The 22141-nt window shown below is 35.5% G+C and overlaps 5 protein-coding genes across 5 annotated transcripts; 1 reads left to right on the top strand and 4 right to left on the bottom strand.

Annotated features, from left to right (window-relative positions):
• Positions 1-2: 2 nt before the first annotated feature.
• On the bottom strand, positions 3-5536 carry MELLADRAFT_115883 (uncharacterized protein; the record flags this gene model as incomplete). The annotated part of the gene is made up of 5 exons (XM_007407700.1): positions 3-567; positions 647-2833; positions 2900-4020; positions 4089-4409; positions 4543-5536. 5 exons carry the CDS (start codon positions 5534-5536, stop codon positions 271-273), a joined length of 4920 nt encoding a protein of 1639 aa, XP_007407762.1.
• Positions 5537-7983: 2447 nt separating this feature from the next.
• Positions 7984-11016, bottom strand: MELLADRAFT_34739 (uncharacterized protein; the record flags this gene model as incomplete). The annotated part of the gene is made up of 11 exons (XM_007407699.1): positions 7984-8197; positions 8268-8466; positions 8569-8653; positions 8786-8997; positions 9070-9254; positions 9325-9498; positions 9568-9893; positions 9965-10042; positions 10118-10566; positions 10657-10767; positions 10851-11016. Coding segments are annotated over 11 exons (2199 nt in total), but the record flags the coding sequence as incomplete, so codon positions are not given.
• Positions 11017-12863: 1847 nt separating this feature from the next.
• On the bottom strand, positions 12864-14139 carry MELLADRAFT_104621 (uncharacterized protein; the record flags this gene model as incomplete). Its single annotated transcript, XM_007407698.1, has 2 exons — positions 12864-13153; positions 14073-14139. 2 exons carry the CDS (start codon positions 14137-14139, stop codon positions 12864-12866), a joined length of 357 nt encoding a protein of 118 aa, XP_007407760.1.
• Positions 14140-16492: 2353 nt separating this feature from the next.
• On the bottom strand, positions 16493-18739 carry MELLADRAFT_84321 (uncharacterized protein; the record flags this gene model as incomplete). The annotated part of the gene is made up of 6 exons (XM_007407697.1): positions 16493-16636; positions 16722-16810; positions 16895-17116; positions 17207-17606; positions 17708-18490; positions 18581-18739. The coding sequence occupies 6 exons, from the start codon at positions 18737-18739 to the stop codon at positions 16493-16495; spliced, it is 1797 nt and encodes a 598-aa protein (XP_007407759.1).
• A 223-nt stretch (positions 18740-18962) lies between these two features.
• On the top strand, positions 18963-21490 carry MELLADRAFT_115881 (uncharacterized protein; the record flags this gene model as incomplete). Its single annotated transcript, XM_007407876.1, has 7 exons — positions 18963-19218; positions 19283-19491; positions 19570-19739; positions 19808-20329; positions 20433-20517; positions 20584-21053; positions 21152-21490. The coding sequence occupies 7 exons, from the start codon at positions 18963-18965 to the stop codon at positions 21483-21485; spliced, it is 2046 nt and encodes a 681-aa protein (XP_007407938.1).
• Between the last annotated feature and the right edge of the window lie 651 nt (positions 21491-22141).

Here is a 22141-nt window from a genome sequence, read left to right as displayed (position 1 = left end):
AATCAAATTTCGTTAAATATAATCATTTTATATATAACAAAAAAAATTAAGCATGATGTCATTCATTATACAACAGAAAAAACCCATTTAACCAACCAAAACCATCCCACTCTTCCTCAAAAAGACAGAAAAAAAAAGAGAAAAACCTTCCGATTGTGATTGTAATTTAATTTAATTTGTTCTTTTCCATTACAATTCTCTATAAACTCTTTGATCCATCCTACATATACCAAACCCACAACATCATAACCTCCCAAGCCCTCTAAAAGTTCACGCATGACTCTGACCAGTACCAGCAACTTTCCCCGTACCCGCACCAATATTGCTTCGAAGGTTCTTATCAACTTCATCAACTCCTTCATCTCCAACATACCCAGCACTATAATCAGATCCAATCGATTCGATCCCATTCGATCTTCTATGTAAATCCCAATCGAATCTAGAATCCGTACTGGCTTGAAGATCTCTTAATCCGATACCTAATCCATTACTTGGATTTCCGATTCCATCTAATTGATCTTCTGATCCATTTGAATGATTTTCCATATGATCTAATAATAATGAGATCTGTGTTTTTGTTGGTAAAAATCAAAAATCATCAGTTTCGAATTTTCGATTGTTTTTAAAAATATAATGGAAAACTTACCTTTGCTTCTGCGTCTCTACATTTCCCTTGTAATTCTACATTTTCTTGTTTAAGCCAATCAATCTGCTTCAAAGCATGTTCCAAACCACCCAACCCTTCTTCTCCTTCATTCTTTCCATCACCATCACCATCTCCCTTCTTTTTCTGCTTTTGGTTCTGTTTCTGACTAATGATATCTTTCAAACTCGTATTCTCTTTAATAAACTCATTCAATCGATCTTCAAGTTGTTCATTCTTCTTTTCCATAGAATTACAATCTTCTTGAAGTTCTTCTAATCGTCTTCTTGAACTTTCTTCATACGATTTCATATCTCTTTCATATTCGATTTGTAATAAACTCATCTTCTTCTGTAACGATTCGTTTTCCAAATTCGATTGTTTAGATGAAACTCTTAACCTTTCAAGTTGTGATGTTAATTCAATCAATTGATTCTTTAATTCTCCTCCTCCTCCTGATCCTCCATTCGATGATTTCCTAAACTCACTCAATTCACTTTCTAAATTCTCAGTCTTTTCTTTATACTTTGATAATTCATCTTTCATCCTTCTCAACATCTTTTCCGTTCCTTTAACATATTGAACTGCTTTAATATGAGTTTGTTCCAAAGTTCGATGTCTTTCTTGAAGCACTTGTAATTCTTCTTCTACTTTTCCTTGTTGTGTTCCTGATCCTCCTCCTGGTCCAGTTCCTCCTTCAGCCGAAGTCAATGAAACAGAAGTAGCTCCACCTGATCTTAACCTTTGAACTTCTTGAACTAAAGATGCAATCTCATCAGCTGCAGCTTCATGTTTTCGATGTGCATCTAAATACTTTTCTTCCAACTGGTTCATCTCTTTTTGAGTTTCTTCTTGTTTAGATTCTAATTGTTTATGTAATTGGTTTCGTTGTTCTAATCGTTGTTCAAGTTCTTTAACTCGTTTGGTGATGTGTTCAGCTCCAATCATTTCATTGGATCCCAACATACTCATACCACTACTACTAGCTCCATTAAGATGATTAGGATCAAAAAATCGCGTTCCAATCTCTTCATCTGCTCCTCCTAATAATCCATTATCGGCCATCATATTCTTCATTAAAGATGCTTTCACTTCAGCTACTTCAGTTAACCTAACCTTTTCTTTCAGATCCATCTCTTTTAATTTCATTTGAGATTTCATCCTGTTCGAATCATTTATCAATTGTGAAAATTTGACATTCATCCTACTCATCTCAGATTGACTCTTTACTAATTCTCGATCCAAGATCATGTTTCTCGTCTTCACTTCCGTTAATTCCATCAAAACACTCTCTAATTTATTCTTCGATTGATCATGTAACAATTTCAATCCTTTAGATCTTTCTTCATTCAATTGATCTTCTGATCCATCTGATTTCATCCCTCGACTTTCTTCAAGTTTAGATTTACTAATCAAAATCAAGTCTGCTAAACCAGTTTGATTCAATTTCTTCAACGTAAGATTCTCTTCTTTAACACTCATCAGAATTTGTTCTAATTCTTGTATTTTTGAAGTGGAGGTTGAAATCTCATCTAATCGACTTTCAAGTTCTCGACTCAATTCCATAGCTGTTGATTTCTGTACATCTAATTCTTCTTTAGTTTGTTCCCAAAACTGTTCGACTTCTTCTACACGTCCATGGGTCGCATTCAAAGTGTCTTGCAGCTGTTCAAGTGCAATTAAATATTTCTCATTCGAGGATTCACTAACTTGAAGTTTATGACGATAACTTTCTAGATCGCTAAGAGTACTTTGATGAGATGATTCCAAGACGGTATACCTTTCAATATGTTCTGATGCATGTAGATCAAGACCACGTGTCTTGTTCAACAATTCTTCATAATCCAATGTCGTACGTGAATGTAATGCCTCGAGATGATTAGATCGTTCATTCGTCTTAGATGTGTTCTCTTCTAACATCTCTCGTAAATGTCGTTCTTGTTCAAGCTCATGATTCAATTGAACGAGTTGTCGTTCTAGTCCAGATTTACAAATTATGATCTCTGATAATTTAGATTCCAAATCGGAGATTCTTTCTCGTTCAATCTTGTTGACATCTGACACTGATCCTGATTCATAAGCTGCTAGTTTCACTCGATAAAATGATGCTTCTTGTAGAGCAGCCGATTTCGTTTTGCCAGCTTCTGAAACACGATCGTCCAACGATTTGGCTTGATCGACCATTTGACCCTGGAAGATGAACGAATCAAGAATCAATTAGAGTGATGGAGTCAAAGATAATAAACATCAACAAACCTTGGCCTTTGCTAACTCCCGCTTAAGCTGGATCAAAGCTTCAACCAACCGCTGCCAATCTTTGGCTTTATCATTCCCTTCGGGACTAGGTGATTGAAAGCTATTTAACCAGTTTCTATCTGCAAGCTCATCAGGATCATCATCCTCACTGGATGGAAGCATAAAACCTTGTTTGACTGCTGTAGCAAGAGCAGCTTTCATCCACATGTTTTTCTTTTGAAGACGATGATGATCTTCTTCCATCTGAGAACCAAGGCTAGAGAATTGATGGGGTGGATTGGATCCCCTCTCAGCATTTCTCATCCCACCTACCGGGGGACTTGCATTGTTCAATTTGCGAGCTACTTCAGATGACATGCGTTGATGAACAGGAGACGATGACGTAGAATTAGACTGAAGAGGATTCGCGACGTTTTGTGTAGAGGTCGGAGGTGGGGGCCTTGGCGGTTTGTGAACAGGCGAAGTACGAACTGATTGATCTAGACTAGGATTCTTGCTATGTGAAACGATTGGCGAGATCGATCTACGAGACGAGTTCTCGTTACCGGTGACAGATACATGTCCTTGTTGTGATGCATTCACACTGTGAGAAGGTGACATCGTTCGCGAGGGAGATGTGTTTGATGAACCAATCGTCCTTCTATTCATCACAGCTGTAGCATTCAAAGGAGGGTCATCCTCACGGCGAGGTCGAGAGGGAGGATTAGAGGTGGCACCTGTGGTAGCCCGTTTGTTACCCCGATTGCTGATCGAATCCGTAGTGTTTGCGTTTTCGGGTGATGCGGGCGAAGCATAGGCCCTCGGACCTTGGGAGCCTTGTTGGATGACATTAGATGCGTTGCCTCTGGGACCTATAGAGCCAGGGGGTGGGCTATGAAGATTCGGATTGGATGTCTTTCGGCTGGAGGCTTGCAATTGCTGTCGAGCAACAGTAGCTGGGTCCGGAGGATACTTGATCTTACCGGTGTCGAGGACATGAACGATAGACGGGTCATCCGGTCTAGCAGAAGTATAAGACTCCCCTCCGAGTACATAAACCTTGCCTTGCCAAGACGCCATTGTATGACCAGAGCGACCAGCTGGAGCAGGACCCATGTTTTGAAACATATACCATCGTTGATCTGGAAAAAAGGAAAAAAAAGTGATCAGTGAGATTGAGCAAAAATCCAAAAGCCAATCAGATACTAACTTGAGATTTTAAAAGCAGCCAAATCGTCCAAATCTTTTCCATCCACACCACGTCCACCAAGCACATACATCACATCATCCACTAAAGTAGCAGAGTGACCTTCCCTAGGAAGGGGAATGTATCCAATACAATCAAGTTCCTTCCATTGACCAGTGGTAGTATCAAACTTCCAAGTATCATTATAATGATATTGACCATCGGTTCCACCAAAGACAAAGATTGATTCACCATGAGTGACTACAGTGTGACCGGTACGACGGGTAGGTGCGACTTCATTTGGAGCACTTTCAATACACTGCCACTGTGGGGCACCTGACTTGACTGAGAGGATGAGAGGATCGAAGAGGATTTGAAGGATACGAGACAAATGATCTCGATGAGGTAATGAGTGACTGTGTCTTTTGAAAAGAAAGGTATAAGAGAGTGTAAGAGATGATGTCGAGACGCGACATACGTTTATGTAAATCGAAACTCCACAAATCATTCATAAAACCACCTTGATCAGTTTGACCACCAAAGATATAAAATTTACTACCAATGATTGCAGCAGAATGACCATAACGACCTTCAGGACAATCACCAGAGATCTTCACTCGAGTCCATTCACGTGTTGATAGATTAAGTAAATATAATCCATCATCTTGAATTTCTTCTTCAGATGTTTTAGTATCACCACCCCAAACGATGAGTACATTACCCACTCCAACCGAAGCATGACCCACTCTTGGTAATGGAACTTCACCCCTAGTTTCTACTAAACCGACAGGTAAGACTTGATTATGAAGTTGAACAGGAGCATTTGATCCAACCGACGAAGGAGGACTGGCAATATTCAAGACATAAAGATCATTCTTGACTTGATCCTTGACGAGACCAGCAAAGATGTATAGATCACCAGAACCGGTAGGAGTTCCCATTGCATTGACAGAGTGACCATATCTCGGAAAAGGAGGTGCAGAAGCTCGAAGTTGACTTGAACCATTGACAGGAGAAGGATCACCGGGAAAAGGAGCAGGTGGTAAAAGACCTAATCGACGATGAGACCAAGGATAGATGACAGTGGATGGTTGAGGTGTAGATGATTTTTGAGCTTGAGCTTGAGCTTGTTGGATAGGTTGTTGAATAGGTTGTTGGATGGGTTGCTGGTTAGGATTGATTTGCTGATTAGGATTGATTTGCTGAATGGGATTGATTTGATGATTTTGATGATTGGTAGGAGGAGTAAAGTTAGAACGAGGAGCTGAGAAAGAATTAGAGAGAGCTTGTTGAGAAGAGATTGGAGGATGAGGTCTGTTGAGATCATGAGAGATTGGATGATGAGAATGTTGATTTGAAGTTGAATCGAATCGATTGTGGTGTGGTTGATTTGGTATTTCTTTATGAGGTGGACTAGAACCAGTCGATTTCTCATTTCCATCTTTACGTCTCTTGACTCCAAAGAGAGCCATTAGACGTAGATTGAATCGTTTAGATAGTTTTGAATTGATGATGAAGCTGAAGAAGCAGAACGAAAAGGAAAGGAAAGAAGGTAATCAAAGAATTCATGAAGGAAGGATTGATAGTTTCACTTTACTGAGCTACATAGTACTACACTTAAACTTAGTTAAGTCTACTTAACCTTAAAGCTCAATTTCAATTTGAATTTAAGAGGGTGTGTGTGAATAAATCAATCATCCATTTACACCACACGGCTCTTTCATTTGACAACTCTGAGAATATTCAATCAATCAACACAGACCCTTTAAAATACTTTCAATTTCTGAACTCAATATCACCATATCATCATTCATTCAGAAATAAAAAGAATCATCAACAATTGAGACGACATTGATTTTAGCTTAACACAAGCCCTCTCTGCGCGGCCACATCGGGAGGGCTTGTGTTAAGCTAAGATGACTTTGAACACACCGTATAAAATGGTAATGAAGATGAGAAAAAAATGTGAAAACTTATTACGCTTCCAAAAAGAATTTCTGATCAAAAAAATACTCATGAAAATATGTATATTCAGCTGGTCTTTCTTTCAAGAATTGGAAATTGTCAAACATAGTACTTGCAAAAAAAACTAGTTAAGCTCCAAAGTTCTAGACCAAATATCCTCAAAGGGATCAAATCCAGAACAAAAAACCCTTCAAGTTAACCCACCTATTAAAAGAGTATATAGACTTAAGAGTGCTGAAGAACAAGAGTATTAAAATAACAAACAGAACAAAAAAGATTCAGTGTTGTTTCCAGATAACTTGTACCAATAGATCTGAAAAAGCGCACCTAAACCAAATCTTTTTATTCCATGTTTGATATAAATTGAATGAGAAAAAAGGAAAGAATTAGAAACCTGTTAATTTTAAGAAAAAGTAACATTTGAACCAATTTGCAACAACAAATGACCAATCATGTGGCTTTGTTGAAACTTGGTGATTCAGAAAACCTCAAGGCCAACATGAGCAACGATGTAGATACAAAAAGCTTCAGAACTCCAAGGACCAGCGGATTGAATGAAATCCATAGTGACATCTACCAGACTGAGTTTATAAGGTAGAAACACCTGAGCATAGACAGTGGCCTGCAAACTCCTTCCAAATAAATTGCGGAAACATGTCAAAGAACCATGGCCGTCAAGGAGAAATATACTTTGAAATTTTAAATGATTGAAGAAACAGAAATGTTTAAAGTCAAGATAAGATAAACATAATTTTAACCATAGAAGCAGAAGAATTCATGAAATTTTGACCCATCAATGAAGAACCAGTGAAACCTTTCTTACACTTTGGATCATTAAAGGAAGAAGATAAAAATCTTTTACAGTGAGATCATCAAAAAGAAGTATGCACTGGTACAAAGGATCATCTTCCTTAAATGAAATTATTTCTTAGAATCTGGTACAGTTAATTTGCAAAGACAATGTCAACCTCCAAATCCAACGCATATAATTTCTAACAATAATCTGTCATTGTGAGTAGGATTTGTCTTAGACACAGAAAAATGAAGATGAGGAAGAGTTCAAGGAGTTTTCTTAACCACAGGTTTTCGGAATTCTTGATGCTTTCATAGTAGCTCATCCTCTGACAACAGGTCAATGCTGAATTCATACAAGACATTAGGAAATTTTAAATTGAATGTAAATGTGATACTAACTAGATAAACACAAACAACTCTAGGGGAAATTTTAGTACTTGTGTAAGGAAGTGTAATCACAAAATGTTTTGGAATCTGGATTAAATAGGTAGTCAAATTGTTGACAAAAGCAACAAAAAAAACTCTTGAACAATCTTGAATTCATTCTTTTTTTGTTCAAGTTAAAAGAACTTTGATGAATTTTTTAAATCCTTGCACTTTGATGATTCATTACTAGCAGTACTGATAAGATAACAGAGTCAATGAAGATTTAGATTTGGATTCAAAAAATAGAAGTATACCTTGATAAAAAAACCTTCATGGAAAAAACATCTAAACAAACTAAATAGTCGAAAGTTTTCTTAAAATGATGTAACTGAAAGCTTGGCAGCACACCTATGTAAAAAGGATGCACAAATCTTCAAACTTCTTTTTTTTCAATCCTCTGATCTCTTATACAAACTTATATCCAAAACAACATACCTATTCAATCACACCTTTTATTCTTTTTCTTTAAACCTATTCAACAACTGGATCATTTTTCTGTTTGATTCCTATATATTTCTTCAACTTTGGCATTTTTAACATACAACAAAATAAACTCCAGAAAGAAAAAAAAAAGGTTGATTGATCAAAATCAAAAAAATGAAACCCAATCTAAATAAATCAATTCAAAATCCATCAAATCAAAAAACACCACAAGTAAAGAATCCTACAATAATCAAAATCTAAAACCCCTTTCATTTTTGAATTTCATGAGCCATCCTGTCTCCTTTAAGTTTCATCCTTTAACCCATCTAGTAATCCCATTAAAAACGTCCCAAACTAAACTTTTAGTATCATTTAAAACTTCTTCTAATCCTTCATTTCGATTATCAAAACCAGAACTATGATTGAAATGTGAATGTTGTGATTCATATTCGAATCTTAAAACATCTTTTAATGTAACCAATCCAACTAAATTACCACCAGATTCAATTAAAATAGTTTTAGGTCTAAACAATCAACCATCAAAACACTATCAGAAAAGAACATAACCAAAGATCATTAAAAGAAATCACAAACCCCATTTTTTTAAAAAGACTCATCACCATTTCTAATGGTTGTTTTGGGCTGACTCTTAAAGGTGAAGGGTTAACTAAATAAGTTAAATCAAGCCTTTCTCTAGTTCGAATCTCAGTTAAATCAGTTCGATTATCAAGTGTTGAGTTTCTACATAAAGTTACTAAACAGTCTGGTCCAAAAGAAGATGCATGACTTCGTTCTTTAAAATTCCCACATCAAGTCAAGTCAGTTCAACTTTATCTCAAAGTCTAAAGATCAAAGCTTCACAAGGAGTTATGAAAGATTTCCCAGTATTACTTACCTACAGCTTCAAATAACGCATCAGATGCTACATAACCCACAATCCGTAAATCGCCACGTCCTTTTACAATAGGCCATCCCGAGATCTGTTGAGGTCCCCAACGTTCAGATCTAAGTGTATCTCTTAAATCACGAAGAGGTAAATCACTAGGTAAAGCAACCACTTGATCTAAACTTTCATCAGAATGAAATTCCACCGATCGACTCGGATTCGTAACCCCACGTTCTACAATCAAATCTACAGGAGATTCTACTACATTTATGATCCTTACCCCATGTGATTTTCCTGTCATTATATTGCCTACTGCAGTACCATATACATGATCTTCTTTTTCTAAACATGGAAATCCATTTAATCGAATCATTTGATCGGCAATTCCTCCATGACCTTTTACAAGTTGATCTGAAACTGATTTGGTTACCATTAAGACTATCTAACCAGATTGTGTAGGTGTCAGAAACGATTCATAATTCGATTTGAGGATAAAAAGGTAGTCACAACTTGCCATTGTAGGTAAGATATAAGTTAACGCCCCAGTCAGTTCAAACATGATCACAACTACTGTCACTGTGATCCTCATAATACCTCCCAAAGCTGCTGCTGCACCTAGTAGAGCATAAGTGCCAGGAGTGATACAAGGTTTTTCGGGATCGCAAGCAGCAAAGATTGCCCAATGAGGAACCGACCTGATTCATGAAATAAAAATATTCTGGTTAGTCGAAGTCATTGATATTCAAAGATGAAACCTTTTCTTACATGTACAATGCCTTGACAAGAATCCCAACCATACGACCAAATGTGGCACCTACAGCCATCGAAGGAACAAATATACCCGCTGGTACTCTACAGCCATAAGAAAGCACTACCAAGCATGTCCGTATAACAGTAGCTAGTAAGAGAGAATTGACCATTTGCCACTGAGCCCAAGATCTACCGAAACAACCAAGTTAATCAAACGAAGCTAGAAGATTGAAATCCAAAAGAAGAAAAAAGACTCACTGACAAAGTCCATCATAATCACCGCCACCTTCACATTCTCTAAACAAGATATCTAAACTTTCAGTCATATCGATCCTTAAAAACTTATTAAAATAACCAATCAAAGCGGTTATACCAGCTAAGATGACGACTTCTGAAATGGCAGAATTACCGAGATGTTGTTTTCGAAAAGTAGCTACTTGTAAATTATATTTAATCACAAATGCTCCATAAAGTCCTCCGAAGAGTCCGATTAAGATAAAAAAACCGATTTCGAAAAAATGCCAATCTCGATCATATGATACTTGAAAGAGTACTAACTTTCCTGTACGAAATGGGTTCATGGCCTGTGTACCAAAGAGATTATTTATCAGCTGAAGTCTTTGACTGATAATCCTCAAGAGAAATTGTAAGGCACAGATAATGTTACGGTAGCCACCAGTGCACAGAAGAAACTTTTCCACATTGTCTTGATAGGAAAGTTGACCGTCATTTCCTGGATCAGATGGAGATCAGTATCGTGTTGCTAAAAATCCAACTTTAAAAAGAATAAAATAAGTTGATAGCGTACCTCAAATGCAAATAAGACACCACCCACTGGACTACCAAAAGCCACAGCAACTCCAGCCGCACTAGCAGCTGTTACCACCTCTCGCATCTTATGACTATTCCGATCAATCTTTTTAAATGTTCCACCAATAACACTACCAATACTAGCAGCTACATGTACACTTGGACCTTCCTTTCCTACACTAAGACCACTAGCAATAGCCAAAGGTAAAGCAATACTTTTAATACCCAAGGTAACAAAACTTAAATAACCTGATTTATTAAAACCAGATAAGATACATTTGATTTCAGAAATACCAGAACCAGCAGCAGAAGAAGAAAAAGCGACGACTAATTTAGCAGCAAAATAAGCAAACGTGATACTATAAAATACATAAGCTAAATAACGAATTGGTAAAAAACTAGTCCAAGTGATCCAATCTTGACATCCTTCTTCTGTTGCACCTAAGCCTACTATACCACTTGCACTACCTAATGTATAATTCGAAGTTGGATTTAATAAATTGGTTTGTAAATTCGGATTGGCTTCGATTTCCCAACAACAAAACTTTTGATTTAACCACCATCCTTGACGACAATATCCCATTTTTAAATCTGATAACCAAGCTGTGATAATTGAGATTAAGGCAGCATTAAGACCGATTGCAGCACCTGAAGAAACACAAATGAACCGAAATCGTAGGTGAGCCGATACGAAATCTTGTGTTTTCAAGTTTAAATGAGATTTAGCTAACCGACTAGAGCAAGTACAAGCCAAGTTTGAGCAGCTTCGTATAATTTTGAAAACCATGAGGATAAAGTTGAAGATTGACCAGTCCATTCAGATTCCGATTTTCGTTTACGTCTTTCGAGAAATGCATCTTGAACCCAATCTGTTTTGGCTCTCATAAAATCAGAGTAAATATATCTTCAGTCTCATATAGACATCATAACTATTGGATGAAATGAGATCCGGCAAACCAATGGTCGAAAACTCGGCGAATCTTGCAACTCCAACTTGATTGATGCCAATACGATTTTCTGTCATCAGCTGAGATGGATGGTGATCCAATTTCGATTCGAATGCGGTGAAGTATAGGTCAGGCGAGTTCGAGTTGAATGAGGTCACCGTCAGCGATCGAAATTATGATCGAGAATTCCAATTGGCAAACCAAAGCTGACCCGAACCAAAACTCACGAGTCACCGGGACCGGATAGCTTAAAAAGGCAGTTGTTTCTTCAGCGCTGCATTCTTTTTCCAAAGACCATCCCAAATCTTGCACATCTTACGATTTTTCCACGCGTAGTCTGCTTGTAAAATCGACAAAATTAAAAGCTACGATCCGGTACTTTGCATGTGCTTCCTTTCACGTTGAAAAACAATTTGGTGTGGTACGTCTTATGTAACAACAGGAAAGAACGCAATGTAGGTGTGGCAAAAGAAAGCAAAGGCCAGCATATTCTAAGCCTCAACACGGACAGCGGTAAACCATAGGAATAAAGTAACTGGAACTCAAGATAATAAATAAATGATTGAATGAAGACAGAATAAGAACAGTATCTATGAGGAAGAAGATAAAGTAGTAGCAAATGCAAAGATAGAATATGAAAAAGCCTCAAGAAAAGCTTGGAAAAAACAGTGGTCAATAAAAACATTAAAACACAGAGTGAAAGGATACAAGATGAAAAGATAACAAAGGAAACAAAGAATAAAATCAGGATATAAAATAAGGAACAAACTTAAACAAATAACAATGTAATTCAAACAATAATAAGAGGTAGGATGTGAGGGATGATAAAGATAACTCGAGAAAAGCATGAGGGTGAATATATTGAATCACATGAGGATTGGATATTGATTGACTTGACCTTTGTTATTTTACCCTGATGGTATTTATGATATCAAGATATTGAAATAAACATGTAATTAACCCATCCTTAAAGATAATTCTTGTATCAGAAAAGATATCATGAGATTCCCTTTGTTCAAAATTTACTTAGGGCGCGTTCACTTAAGCAATTTCTGGTGAGAAATCACATTCTGCAAAATTTAAAATGTCTATTTGGTGGGGCATGTTACATTTTTGCATTAAAAAATTTACAGAATGTGATTTCTGGTCAGAAATTCCTTAAGTGAATGCGCCCTTAGAGACAGTGTTTATTTTGTATGATTTGTAAAAAAAATGTGATTTTCTGTGCCCAACTTTACCAAGTTGTTGGACTTTAACTAACTTAATGTCTAACAAATCTTGATGAGCTGGAGACAGATCTTTTGAAAGTGTTGTATATAAATTTATTGCAGAAGTTCTTTGAATCAAACTATCTTCCAATATGACTTGAATCTAGTTGGGTTTCATCACCAAAATTACCTCATTTAGGTACACTTCAACCAAAATTTCAAAAGAGATGTTTGCCCTTAGCATTAGACTTAAATTTAATTGGCACTCTTGCACTGACTTTGGAGATTACTTTTTAACATTTTCATTGTTGTTTTGTTTATTCAAGAAACTTAGATTGGCTAGATATCATACAAAAATAGTTGAAAAGGTGTGGTTTGAATGATGTTTGTGAAGTGAGATGGACAATTTATCTGATTGGTCCATTTAGCTTATAATCAAGTTCCTAATCATGAAGTGATAGTGAATATATATATATACAAATTCTTCAACAAATGTTGACTTTTAAAGTGAATTATCTGTGATAGAGATAATCAAAAATGACTGAATAATAAAAGTAACATAAATTTGATAATGGACCAGGTTTTAAATCTAAATGGTTCGTGGATAATGATAAAGATGTAAATGTTCAAGTTTTGCTGGTAAGACTCCGAGTAAACTTGATAATGCATTAGGATCATAATTTTGATTATTCAATTTACCATTCATGAACAAAATCTCTATGGATTTTAATTTTTTGAGATTTCCAATTGATTTAATCAAGCTAGGAGAAATCGTCTTATAATCTATAAAAGTAATTCTTAAAGTTTTGATATTTGTTCCGATCAAATTAATTAATGTGGCTACTTCATCCAGTGTAGTTGGAGTTGGTTGTCCTTGACCTAAAAAATGTAGAAAAGAAACTTCAATTTTAGTAAATCCCAAAAACACAAAATAGGTAAAAATCCAAATCAAATGAGAATTCCAACTTACCATGAACTTTTGCTATTTTAACAGCTTCTTCTTTGGTATTACAAACTTTTTGAATTACCAATCTTTTAACAGGACAAGAAAATTCTGGTTTGTATAAACCTCCATTCCAATTCTTTAGAATCAATTTTACACGTTTTGAACTACCTATAAAGATTGCGTGAAAATAAAATGGTATAATAGCTTTAGACCAATTCTTAGATATTAACCTTAATTTAATTAATTTTGTACATGATGATTCTGTGAGGTATGGTTCAGTTGCAGTGGGTTCAGCTAATGGTTTTTTGGTTTCCAATTGATTTACAAATTCTTTTAAGATTTTGGTGATGATTTCCAACGGTAATGGATTATTGACTTTTTTCATTAGCCGTGTTCAAACCTAACCCGGTTGCCCAAAGACCCGGTACACCCAGTTGATTTTCACACTGGGTGTACCGGGAACGTGGAAAGAATAAAATCGCTTCTCCACATCCCTCTCTTCACATTCGATCATGCCACCACGCCACGCAAACAGAACTAACAGAACACCGACAAGCCTCATCTTAACTCCAACACATCATCAGTGTCTCGTTCACATACAGCTATATCGTTCCAAACGCCAACACTCCACACAAATCTATCAGCGCTGGATCTATTTAATAGCCTCACACCGGTATTGATCAACTCAGCCTCCCTCTCTCAAACCATCTTGATCCAATTGGGGCAGGCCTTGGAAAGGTCAGCCACAGCACACCTTTGGTTTCAACTTCACCTCAGGGTTTTCTTGCCTCTCGGTCACAGACCCCAGTTTGTAAGTCTCTCTCAAGTCCAACTGTGTTGTGGCAAAAACACGTACTTGAAAATTAATTTCAATCCCTGTTGTTTTCAGGTAATTTGAATGGACCGTACTTATTGTCATGATTATTATTACTAGACAAAGTGGAAATATCAAATGAAGAAAGATTTTTAAGATGTGTAAACCATCGATGCATTATTAATCAAAACCCCAATTCCTAGCACCCCAACACCTTGTCAACCTTCAACTCATGTTTCATAATTGACATATGTATGTATAGTTAAATTGTTGTAAAGAAGTTGATAATTCTAAAAGGAATCTATCATTTAAGTCGAACTTGAATCATTTCAAAAGAAAGAAAATTACTGTAATGTGTAAATCAGTATTTAAATCATTATTCCAAACAATGGATTCCTTGAAAATAGATAATTAAATAACTTGAAGTCTTGATAAAAGGTAAAACCTCATTGCCTGACTAAGTTCTTAAATTTGGTAAAACCAAACTTACTGAAATCAAGTCTAAATCATCATTATCTTTGTTTTCAAATTATAAGATGATGATTTTGAGTTGATTCGGGTTTTGATGATCGATAGGTTGGTCAAATTTTGTTCATAATTTAACGGTGGATTTGGTAATCGATTTGTTCAGTTTTAGTTTAGTCGATGTTGAATTCGGACTAAATATGAAGTTATTTGAAAAGTTGAATATGAATATGATTACGACGAGGATGAGAATAATTTCTTTGATTGGAGTTGAAGTCGTTAAACTTGATATATCTAGAGAATATCCTATGTAGAGTGATTTTGAAATCATTCATAATGGTTAGTTTCTTCAGTTGAGATTGTTTGAATTGATTAACTTACTTGACTGGATGATGGAATGAAGGTATCTGCTAACATCAAGTGAGAAGCCATCATAAGGAGGCAGTCTTGTTCACTTGTATCTTCATCTGAGTCGAGCTGATCAAGGTGATGACTGCTGCCAAGATCGTAGTGAAGTCGGTGGGGATCTTGCGAGATTGTTGATAACTGTTGGCCAAGGACACTACTTGAAGTGCAAAGAAATACTTCAACCAGGCCAAGACGTCGGTACGAAGGGCGGAGTTTGGTATACGTGGTGATAGAGCATTAGCAGGTGGAGTTTGGCAGTGGTAATGCAGGTGAGTGGGTGATTCAAATCTGGGTCCATGAGGTCTCAAACTTGACTTCGTGACCGGGTATACCCACTACCGCCAAAAAATCAACTGGGTGTACCGGGTCTTTGGGCAACCGGGTTAGGTTTGAACACGGCTATTGTATATATAAGTATATAATCTATGAATCTGGGTTTTTAGTCATGTGTTTCTTTCTCTCAAAAATAGGATAGTTTTGATATTTTCTTGTGAGATGTTTTAAGAGGTTCTTAGAAATGTGATATTTTCATTTGATCAAGATATCACTCTTAAATTCAATGAGTCAAAGTCTTTTATGTGGTCAGAGTCTGTCAGAGTCTCATGATCCACTTTTGTGTTGGAATTGCTCAGCAGTTACTCAATCAACTTGTGGGTGAGAGCGCCCATATCATATCTGATTGAATTTGAATCACAATACAACTGATTTGATAGATCCTGACTGATGTGATATAGATATTTCATCATTGAAAAAGTCAATCTAGTGTTCATAAACTTAAGCAAGTCACTTTGATTTCTTGAAAATACGCGCAATCATCTACTCAAAGCTCTTGATCCAGATCAACTGAACCACTGATCCTTGAACCTATGTAGTTAAAAGAAACCTTTCAAGTCTCTGATCAGATCAACTCAAATACCACCAAAAAGCAAGGAATCCTTATGTACAGTTTACTGATAGCTGAATTATAAAAGATCTCATTGGAGAAAAAGATTCTTTATTTGTGTTGTACAGTCAAACCTGTGCTAATGCATAAATTGGGGAGACAATTTTTGCTATGCATTATCGCAGGTTATGCAAATAGGCATAAACCCACATAATGCATATTTGTATGCATTTAGGCCTAAATGCATTGAAATATGCATTATGACAGGTTTTTGTTGAAATTGTAAACAACTTCTCAAAAGTAATTTTTCAGGAAGATTGAGGGCATGTTCACTTAAGAAATTTTTGGGGAGAAATCACATTCTGCAAACTTTAAAGTGTCTATTTGGTGGAGCATGTTTCATTTTTGCATTAAAAATTTCACAGAATGTGATTTCTGGTCAGAATTTCCTTAAGTGAACGCACCCTAAGTGAATGCGCCTTAAACAACTTTTTCTGTTTTTTTTTCTACTTGAATAAAACCAAACCATCTAGAGCTCAACACATACAAGTAAACCCTGGTGACTTTCCTTAGCTTGGACTATAATCTCCCAGACTCACCAAAATGTAAGTTAAATCATAAACCAAACATTATACTCAAACGATTCTCAATCAAACCCAAAGAAAAAAAACAATGATATCAAAAAACCACCCAAAAAGAAAACTATAATAAAGCCACAATTGATTTTCCACCTAAACCAGCTACATCAGAAGCTTTCCTAATAGCTAATCTTTGTGCTATCTTTTGTTGTTTATTTCTTTCATCTACAAAGCTCACTTTTGTATTCTTTTTCTCTTGACGTCTTGCCTATGATGTAGAAAAAAAAACGAAACCAAAAAAGAAAATTAAGATGGATCGATGATTGTTGTCATAGAGAGAAAGAGAGACTTACAGCACGTTCCATTTTAACTTCTGCTTTTCTTAGTTTTTTAGATTCCTTATCTTCATTCCTATCACGTTTAATCGTTTCTCTAATAGGTACTATTTTTTTTCAGATCCCATGATCAAAAGTATCATCAATAATCAAAGAAACCTGCTCAAAAACTTGAATTAATTGTATCTTACCACTTGTTTCTGCATCACTGTCATCATCACTATCTTCTTCTTCGTCATCTTTTGTTTCTTGGGTGTTGATGGTACCACGAACGATTTGACCATTAACGACAGGAAATCCAGTTAACCGATCGATTTCAACTTTAGTAGCTACTTCAGTTTGTTTTTTGACATGATCTAATGTATCTCTAATCCGTATAACTCGTGGATGATTTTCAACATTAGAATATGTACCTATTTTTTTAAAAACAAATCAGTCATCATTTTGAAAATCCTTCATCTCATCTTTGAAATGATTGAATTCAATTTCCTCAAACACTCAACTTAAAATACTTTCACAATCCCATTTATTATGTCGATCTTCAATAGTTTCAAACTCAAGTACTTCGGTTTCTTTCACCACCCTTCTCATCTCTTTCTTTTCTTCTTCATCTAATCTAATCAAGATCTTCTCTTTCATCAATCTTCTTTCTAAATCTTCATCCCTATCTTCATCTTCAATCAAAATCTCTTTTCGTAAGGTATCTAATTTCTCTAATGGGGTTTTACCTTTTAAAATCGGTTTCATCTTTCCTCCTAATACTTCAAATCGATCTAAGAAATCATTCATGATCTCTTCAAAATCTTCTCTTTCTTCATACATCGTATTAGGTGTTGCTGTTTGATTTGAGTTTTCGGATGCTGTATCTGAATCTTCATCTGAATCTTCATATTCTTTTTCAATCTATAATCAAAACATCCGAACACCCCCCCCCGAGAAAAAAAAATTAAACAAAATTAAAAAGAGTCAATCTTTTTTTTTGAAAGTCAAAAGAAGATTTGCACCTTATCAAATCGATCATCCAGATTAGATAATCCTTCATTCCTATACATTGCTGAACTACTCATACTAAAAGCTGATCCTGCCTTACTACCAAACTGACTTGACCCTGACTTCTTCTTCCCAACATCTTTTCCAGACCTTGAGAATTGAAGATGATCTTGATCATTTGAAGATACATCAGACCTACCATCATCTGATACTTGACGTTCTTTTGTAGATTGTTTAAATTGACCAACAGTTCTATCCCATTGAGTAAGTTCAACAGGTTGATCTTTTAATTCGTTAATCCATTCAGGTTCATCTCCATCATCCCGTTCTCCATCTTTTACAATCTGACCGAAAAACGCATCATTGGCTTCTTCCTCTACAAACGCATCATCTTCAAGTGCTTCCATAATCTCACGAATCGATGGATCATTTATAGCAGGTATCAGTCCATCTGATAAAGCAGAATTAGAAGGTAAAGCGAATTCCAAGTGATCTTTGTAAGATAAGATTTGTTCATTAGGTGTAGGTAAAACTGAGTTGGGTAATCTTGATGATGAAGATGAAGCTGATGATGGATTTTCTTCTCGTAATCCAAAGCTCTTGGGTTTTTCCTGACGTGCTTCTGGTTTGTTAAGTAAGATTGCATCTTTGGAGACTCCTACTGGTTTTAAATGTTGCATGTAATCGTATTCTGAATCATCATAAAAGATATCATACATGGTTGCTTCTCCTACATTAGGTCTGATTGAAGTGGTTTGTGAACCAAGGGAAGATTCAAGTTCAGATCTAGATTGACCCTAATCAAATTCAAAAAAGTCAAACATCAAGATAGGTTTGGTTAAAGTTTTTCTTTGAGAGAGAGAGAGTTTAAAAGATATTAGACTGACTTGATGTTTTCGTTTTGATTTAATTTCATTTGGTCTTTCGACTTCGTACAAAACTCGATCACCTGCTTCTGGGTCATTGATGAGTGGATCACGTTGAGATCTATGAACGACTGCATAATGTTTTGCATCTGGACCTCTGAAGATTGATTTAGGTGCCATGATGATGATGATGTTGGTAAGAAATGATAAAGTGGAAGTTGAAAGAAACCAAAAAAAATGAAATCAATCGAAGATGACTGTAACATGTAACATGTAATTTACTGCGGATGACTTACAAACCCACAAGCTTACAAGTCAACTGATGATATATGTAACATTTTTCCAATCTGATTGTGAACCACCAGAATTCTCAAAACTTGCATTATTCATATTCTCATTAAAGATGTCAAAACATTCAATCCAATCCAATTCAGAATCAACTTCCATCAAAATAGACAATGCAAGAGTCAAACTATTAACACTCTTAAATGTAACAGCAGCAAAACCAACGAAAAGTTTATCTAAATCTCAAACACCTATTCAAAGAGATTGGAATTCGATTGCTCGTTCATCTATTTCAAAATCAATCACTCATCAAACCCATTCAATCAATCAAATCTCATTAGAATCTACATCAACTGGAATTCTTGAAAGTTCAAGTAAGTGATGATCTCAAGATCTTTGAAAAGCAAGAATCCCACACTTACAGTTCTTTTGGTTTAGATCAAGAAACCTTGGTAGAAGATTTCTATTCGAATCATTTTGGAGCTGAAACAAGTTTATTAAATTCAACAAGAATCGAGTTATCAAAAGATTGGAAGAATTGGAAACTGACTTCGAATTCAAAACTTGATGAAAAACGTATCATTCGATATTCAATCAATTCTCCTATACCTCATCAACTTGATTCTTCATCAAAACCTATTCCCAAAGTACATTCAATCAATTCACTTTCTTCAAAATAGTGGGGGGGTTTTCTGATGGTTTTTTGTGTTGTTTTGCGGTTTTAGATTGTTAAGACTCGAAATCAATGGATCGAAAATCTTACAAGTCATCAAACTCAAGTGTTTGAAAGTTTAAAAACATATCAAGATCTTTGGTTTACAAACCTACCTTATAATCAATCTAGAGTTGATTTCCGTATTTCGATTGCTTTATGGACTTTAGAACATGTTAAAGAGTTTGTAAAGTTTTTAATTTGATTTGGTAGGTTGGGTTAAATTGATTTGAATTTGTTGGTATGTTTAGAACCAGACGTCAAGTTTTAAAAAACGATAAACATTTGGCTCGTATCGCTCAACAAAACATCACTCCTGTCTCTACAGTACAAGACCCTAATGATTCCACAACTCAAACCAAACCTACTCCCGAGATGATCGAACCTGATTTAAGAGACCAAGGATTCACACGACCGAAAGTGTTGATCTTATTACCATTCAGATCATCAGCATACGATTGGGTAACCAAACTGATCAAATACACAACAAGTCCAAACCCATCCAAAGAATCGATTCCAAAAGGATTCGATCGATTCGAAAAAGAATATACTTTACCTAAAGGAACAGAAGATAAATTAGAAACAGATGAAGCTAGAGAGAAATATACATTAGAACATCGAATGATCTTTGCTGGAAATGTAGATGATGATTTCAAATTAGGCATCCAATTGACTTCTAATCCAACTCAACTTAAACTGTATTCTAATTTTTTTCAATCGGATTGGATTATTGGAAGTCCAGTTGGATTAAGAAAATTGATTGAAAAAGAAGGGTGTGTTGATGTTCATTTGAATTGATTGTGAAAAAAAATTAAAGGAAATCAAATTGATTTTATTTTTGCGGGGGGGGCGGGTGTGTGGCTTTACTTTTTGTAGGGATGCTGATTTTCTTTCTTCTATCGAGATGGTCATTGCTGATCAAATGGATGTGATGCTGATGCAAAATTGGGATCATGTAGAGGTAAGTCAAATTGGACTAATACTGTCAAGAATCGAAATGAGATTAATCAAATCCTACATCTTTCAGTTTCTTTTTGATCATCTAAATCAAATCCCAAGTAAACCTAGGGATACCGATTTCTCAAGAGTCAAACCATGGTATCTAGACGATCATGCAAAACATCTAAGACAAACTATCTTACTCTCATCTTTAAGTTCACCCGAACAAACTTCATTATTTAGAAGACTTACGAATCAATCGGGTAAATCGATTGAATTCTATCAAGCTAATTTGATTCGATCTGGAATTCTATGGAAACTCAAACCTGGCTTACAACAAACTTGGTTAAAGTTTAAGTTTGATGAAGATCTACAAGAAGAAGAAGAGATGAGGTTAAAGGTCTTTAAGGAAAAACTTTTGATACCACTCTTGGCTTCTGCTATGGTGAAATCAGGTTTGGGTGGGATTATGATCTTTGTGACGGATTATTTTGAGTTTGTTAAACTTGAAGAATATATGAGAACATTGGATGAGATCAAATTTGTGTCAATTTCAGAGTGAGTGTTTTTCTTTCATCAGCAAAAAAAAAATCACACGAAAAAGAAAACTCAATTTGATCCTTTTTTCTTTTAATCTTTTTGATTTTTTTTCTCAGATACTCAACTCCATCTGAAATCAATGCAGCTCGATCTGCTTTTTTCAATCAACACGTTTCATTTCTAATAGTCACCGAAAGGTTTCATTTCTATCATCGATACAAACTAAGAGGAGCTAAAGAGATTCTCTTTTATTCACCACCGATCCATTCGGATTATTATTTAGAGTTTTGTAATGAATATCCATTTGAGAAAGGTAGAGTGGATGTAGAAGAAGTTAAAGTTAAAGTTTTGTTTTCTGATTTGGATTCTAATCGGATTGAAAGGATCGTTGGGTTAGATGGGTGTAGGAAAATGGTGAAGGGTGATGGAATGAAATTTACTTTTGTTTGACATGGAAAATGGGAATCTGTTTTTTTTTCTACAATGGTTGGGATTCAAGGATGTGTTTTTTTTGGTTTCTCTCGTTGGATATTTTAGATATGATTTTGGATTTTTTTTGATTTACTTTTTTTTGGGTGATGGATTGAAAGAGATCATCATTATTAAACCAATTGTTTAGATCAAAATAAATGTGTATTCTAATTCACAATAAGTTGACTCTGAGGGTATCTTTTTCCCCAAGCTTGCAGAGTCTTTAAAGATGAATCAAATATACTTTTTCATGCACTGTCAGGATTAAACACTCTCCCAATTGAGATGATTATTCATTTTTTTTTTGGAATCATTGATTATTGTCCTATAAATGTGAATTGATGGTTGCAAAAAAAATACATACATTATTCTATTTGGGAGAGTGTTGAAACCTGGCAGTGCATGATTTAATTTTATTTTTCCTTGGAATGATCATTTGATCATTTGGTTCAGTAGCGGTATAATTTCAAAACTCTTACAGTCAAACCCGCACAATCACATAATTTGGCTGGAAGACTTTTGGGTGTGCATTTTGATGGGTTATGCAATTCTGTTATCAATTTTGGCAATAAAAAGCATCAAGATTCAACATTTTTTCTATGCATTATCAAGGCTTATGCAGCTTGTTCTTTCTG

Source organism: Melampsora larici-populina, assembly GCF_000204055.1.
Source record: "Melampsora larici-populina 98AG31 unplaced genomic scaffold MELLAscaffold_10, whole genome shotgun sequence".
NCBI classification, from domain to species: Eukaryota; Fungi; Basidiomycota; class Pucciniomycetes; order Pucciniales; family Melampsoraceae; genus Melampsora; species Melampsora laricis-populina.
This window is presented reverse-complemented; position numbering and strand designations above follow the sequence as displayed.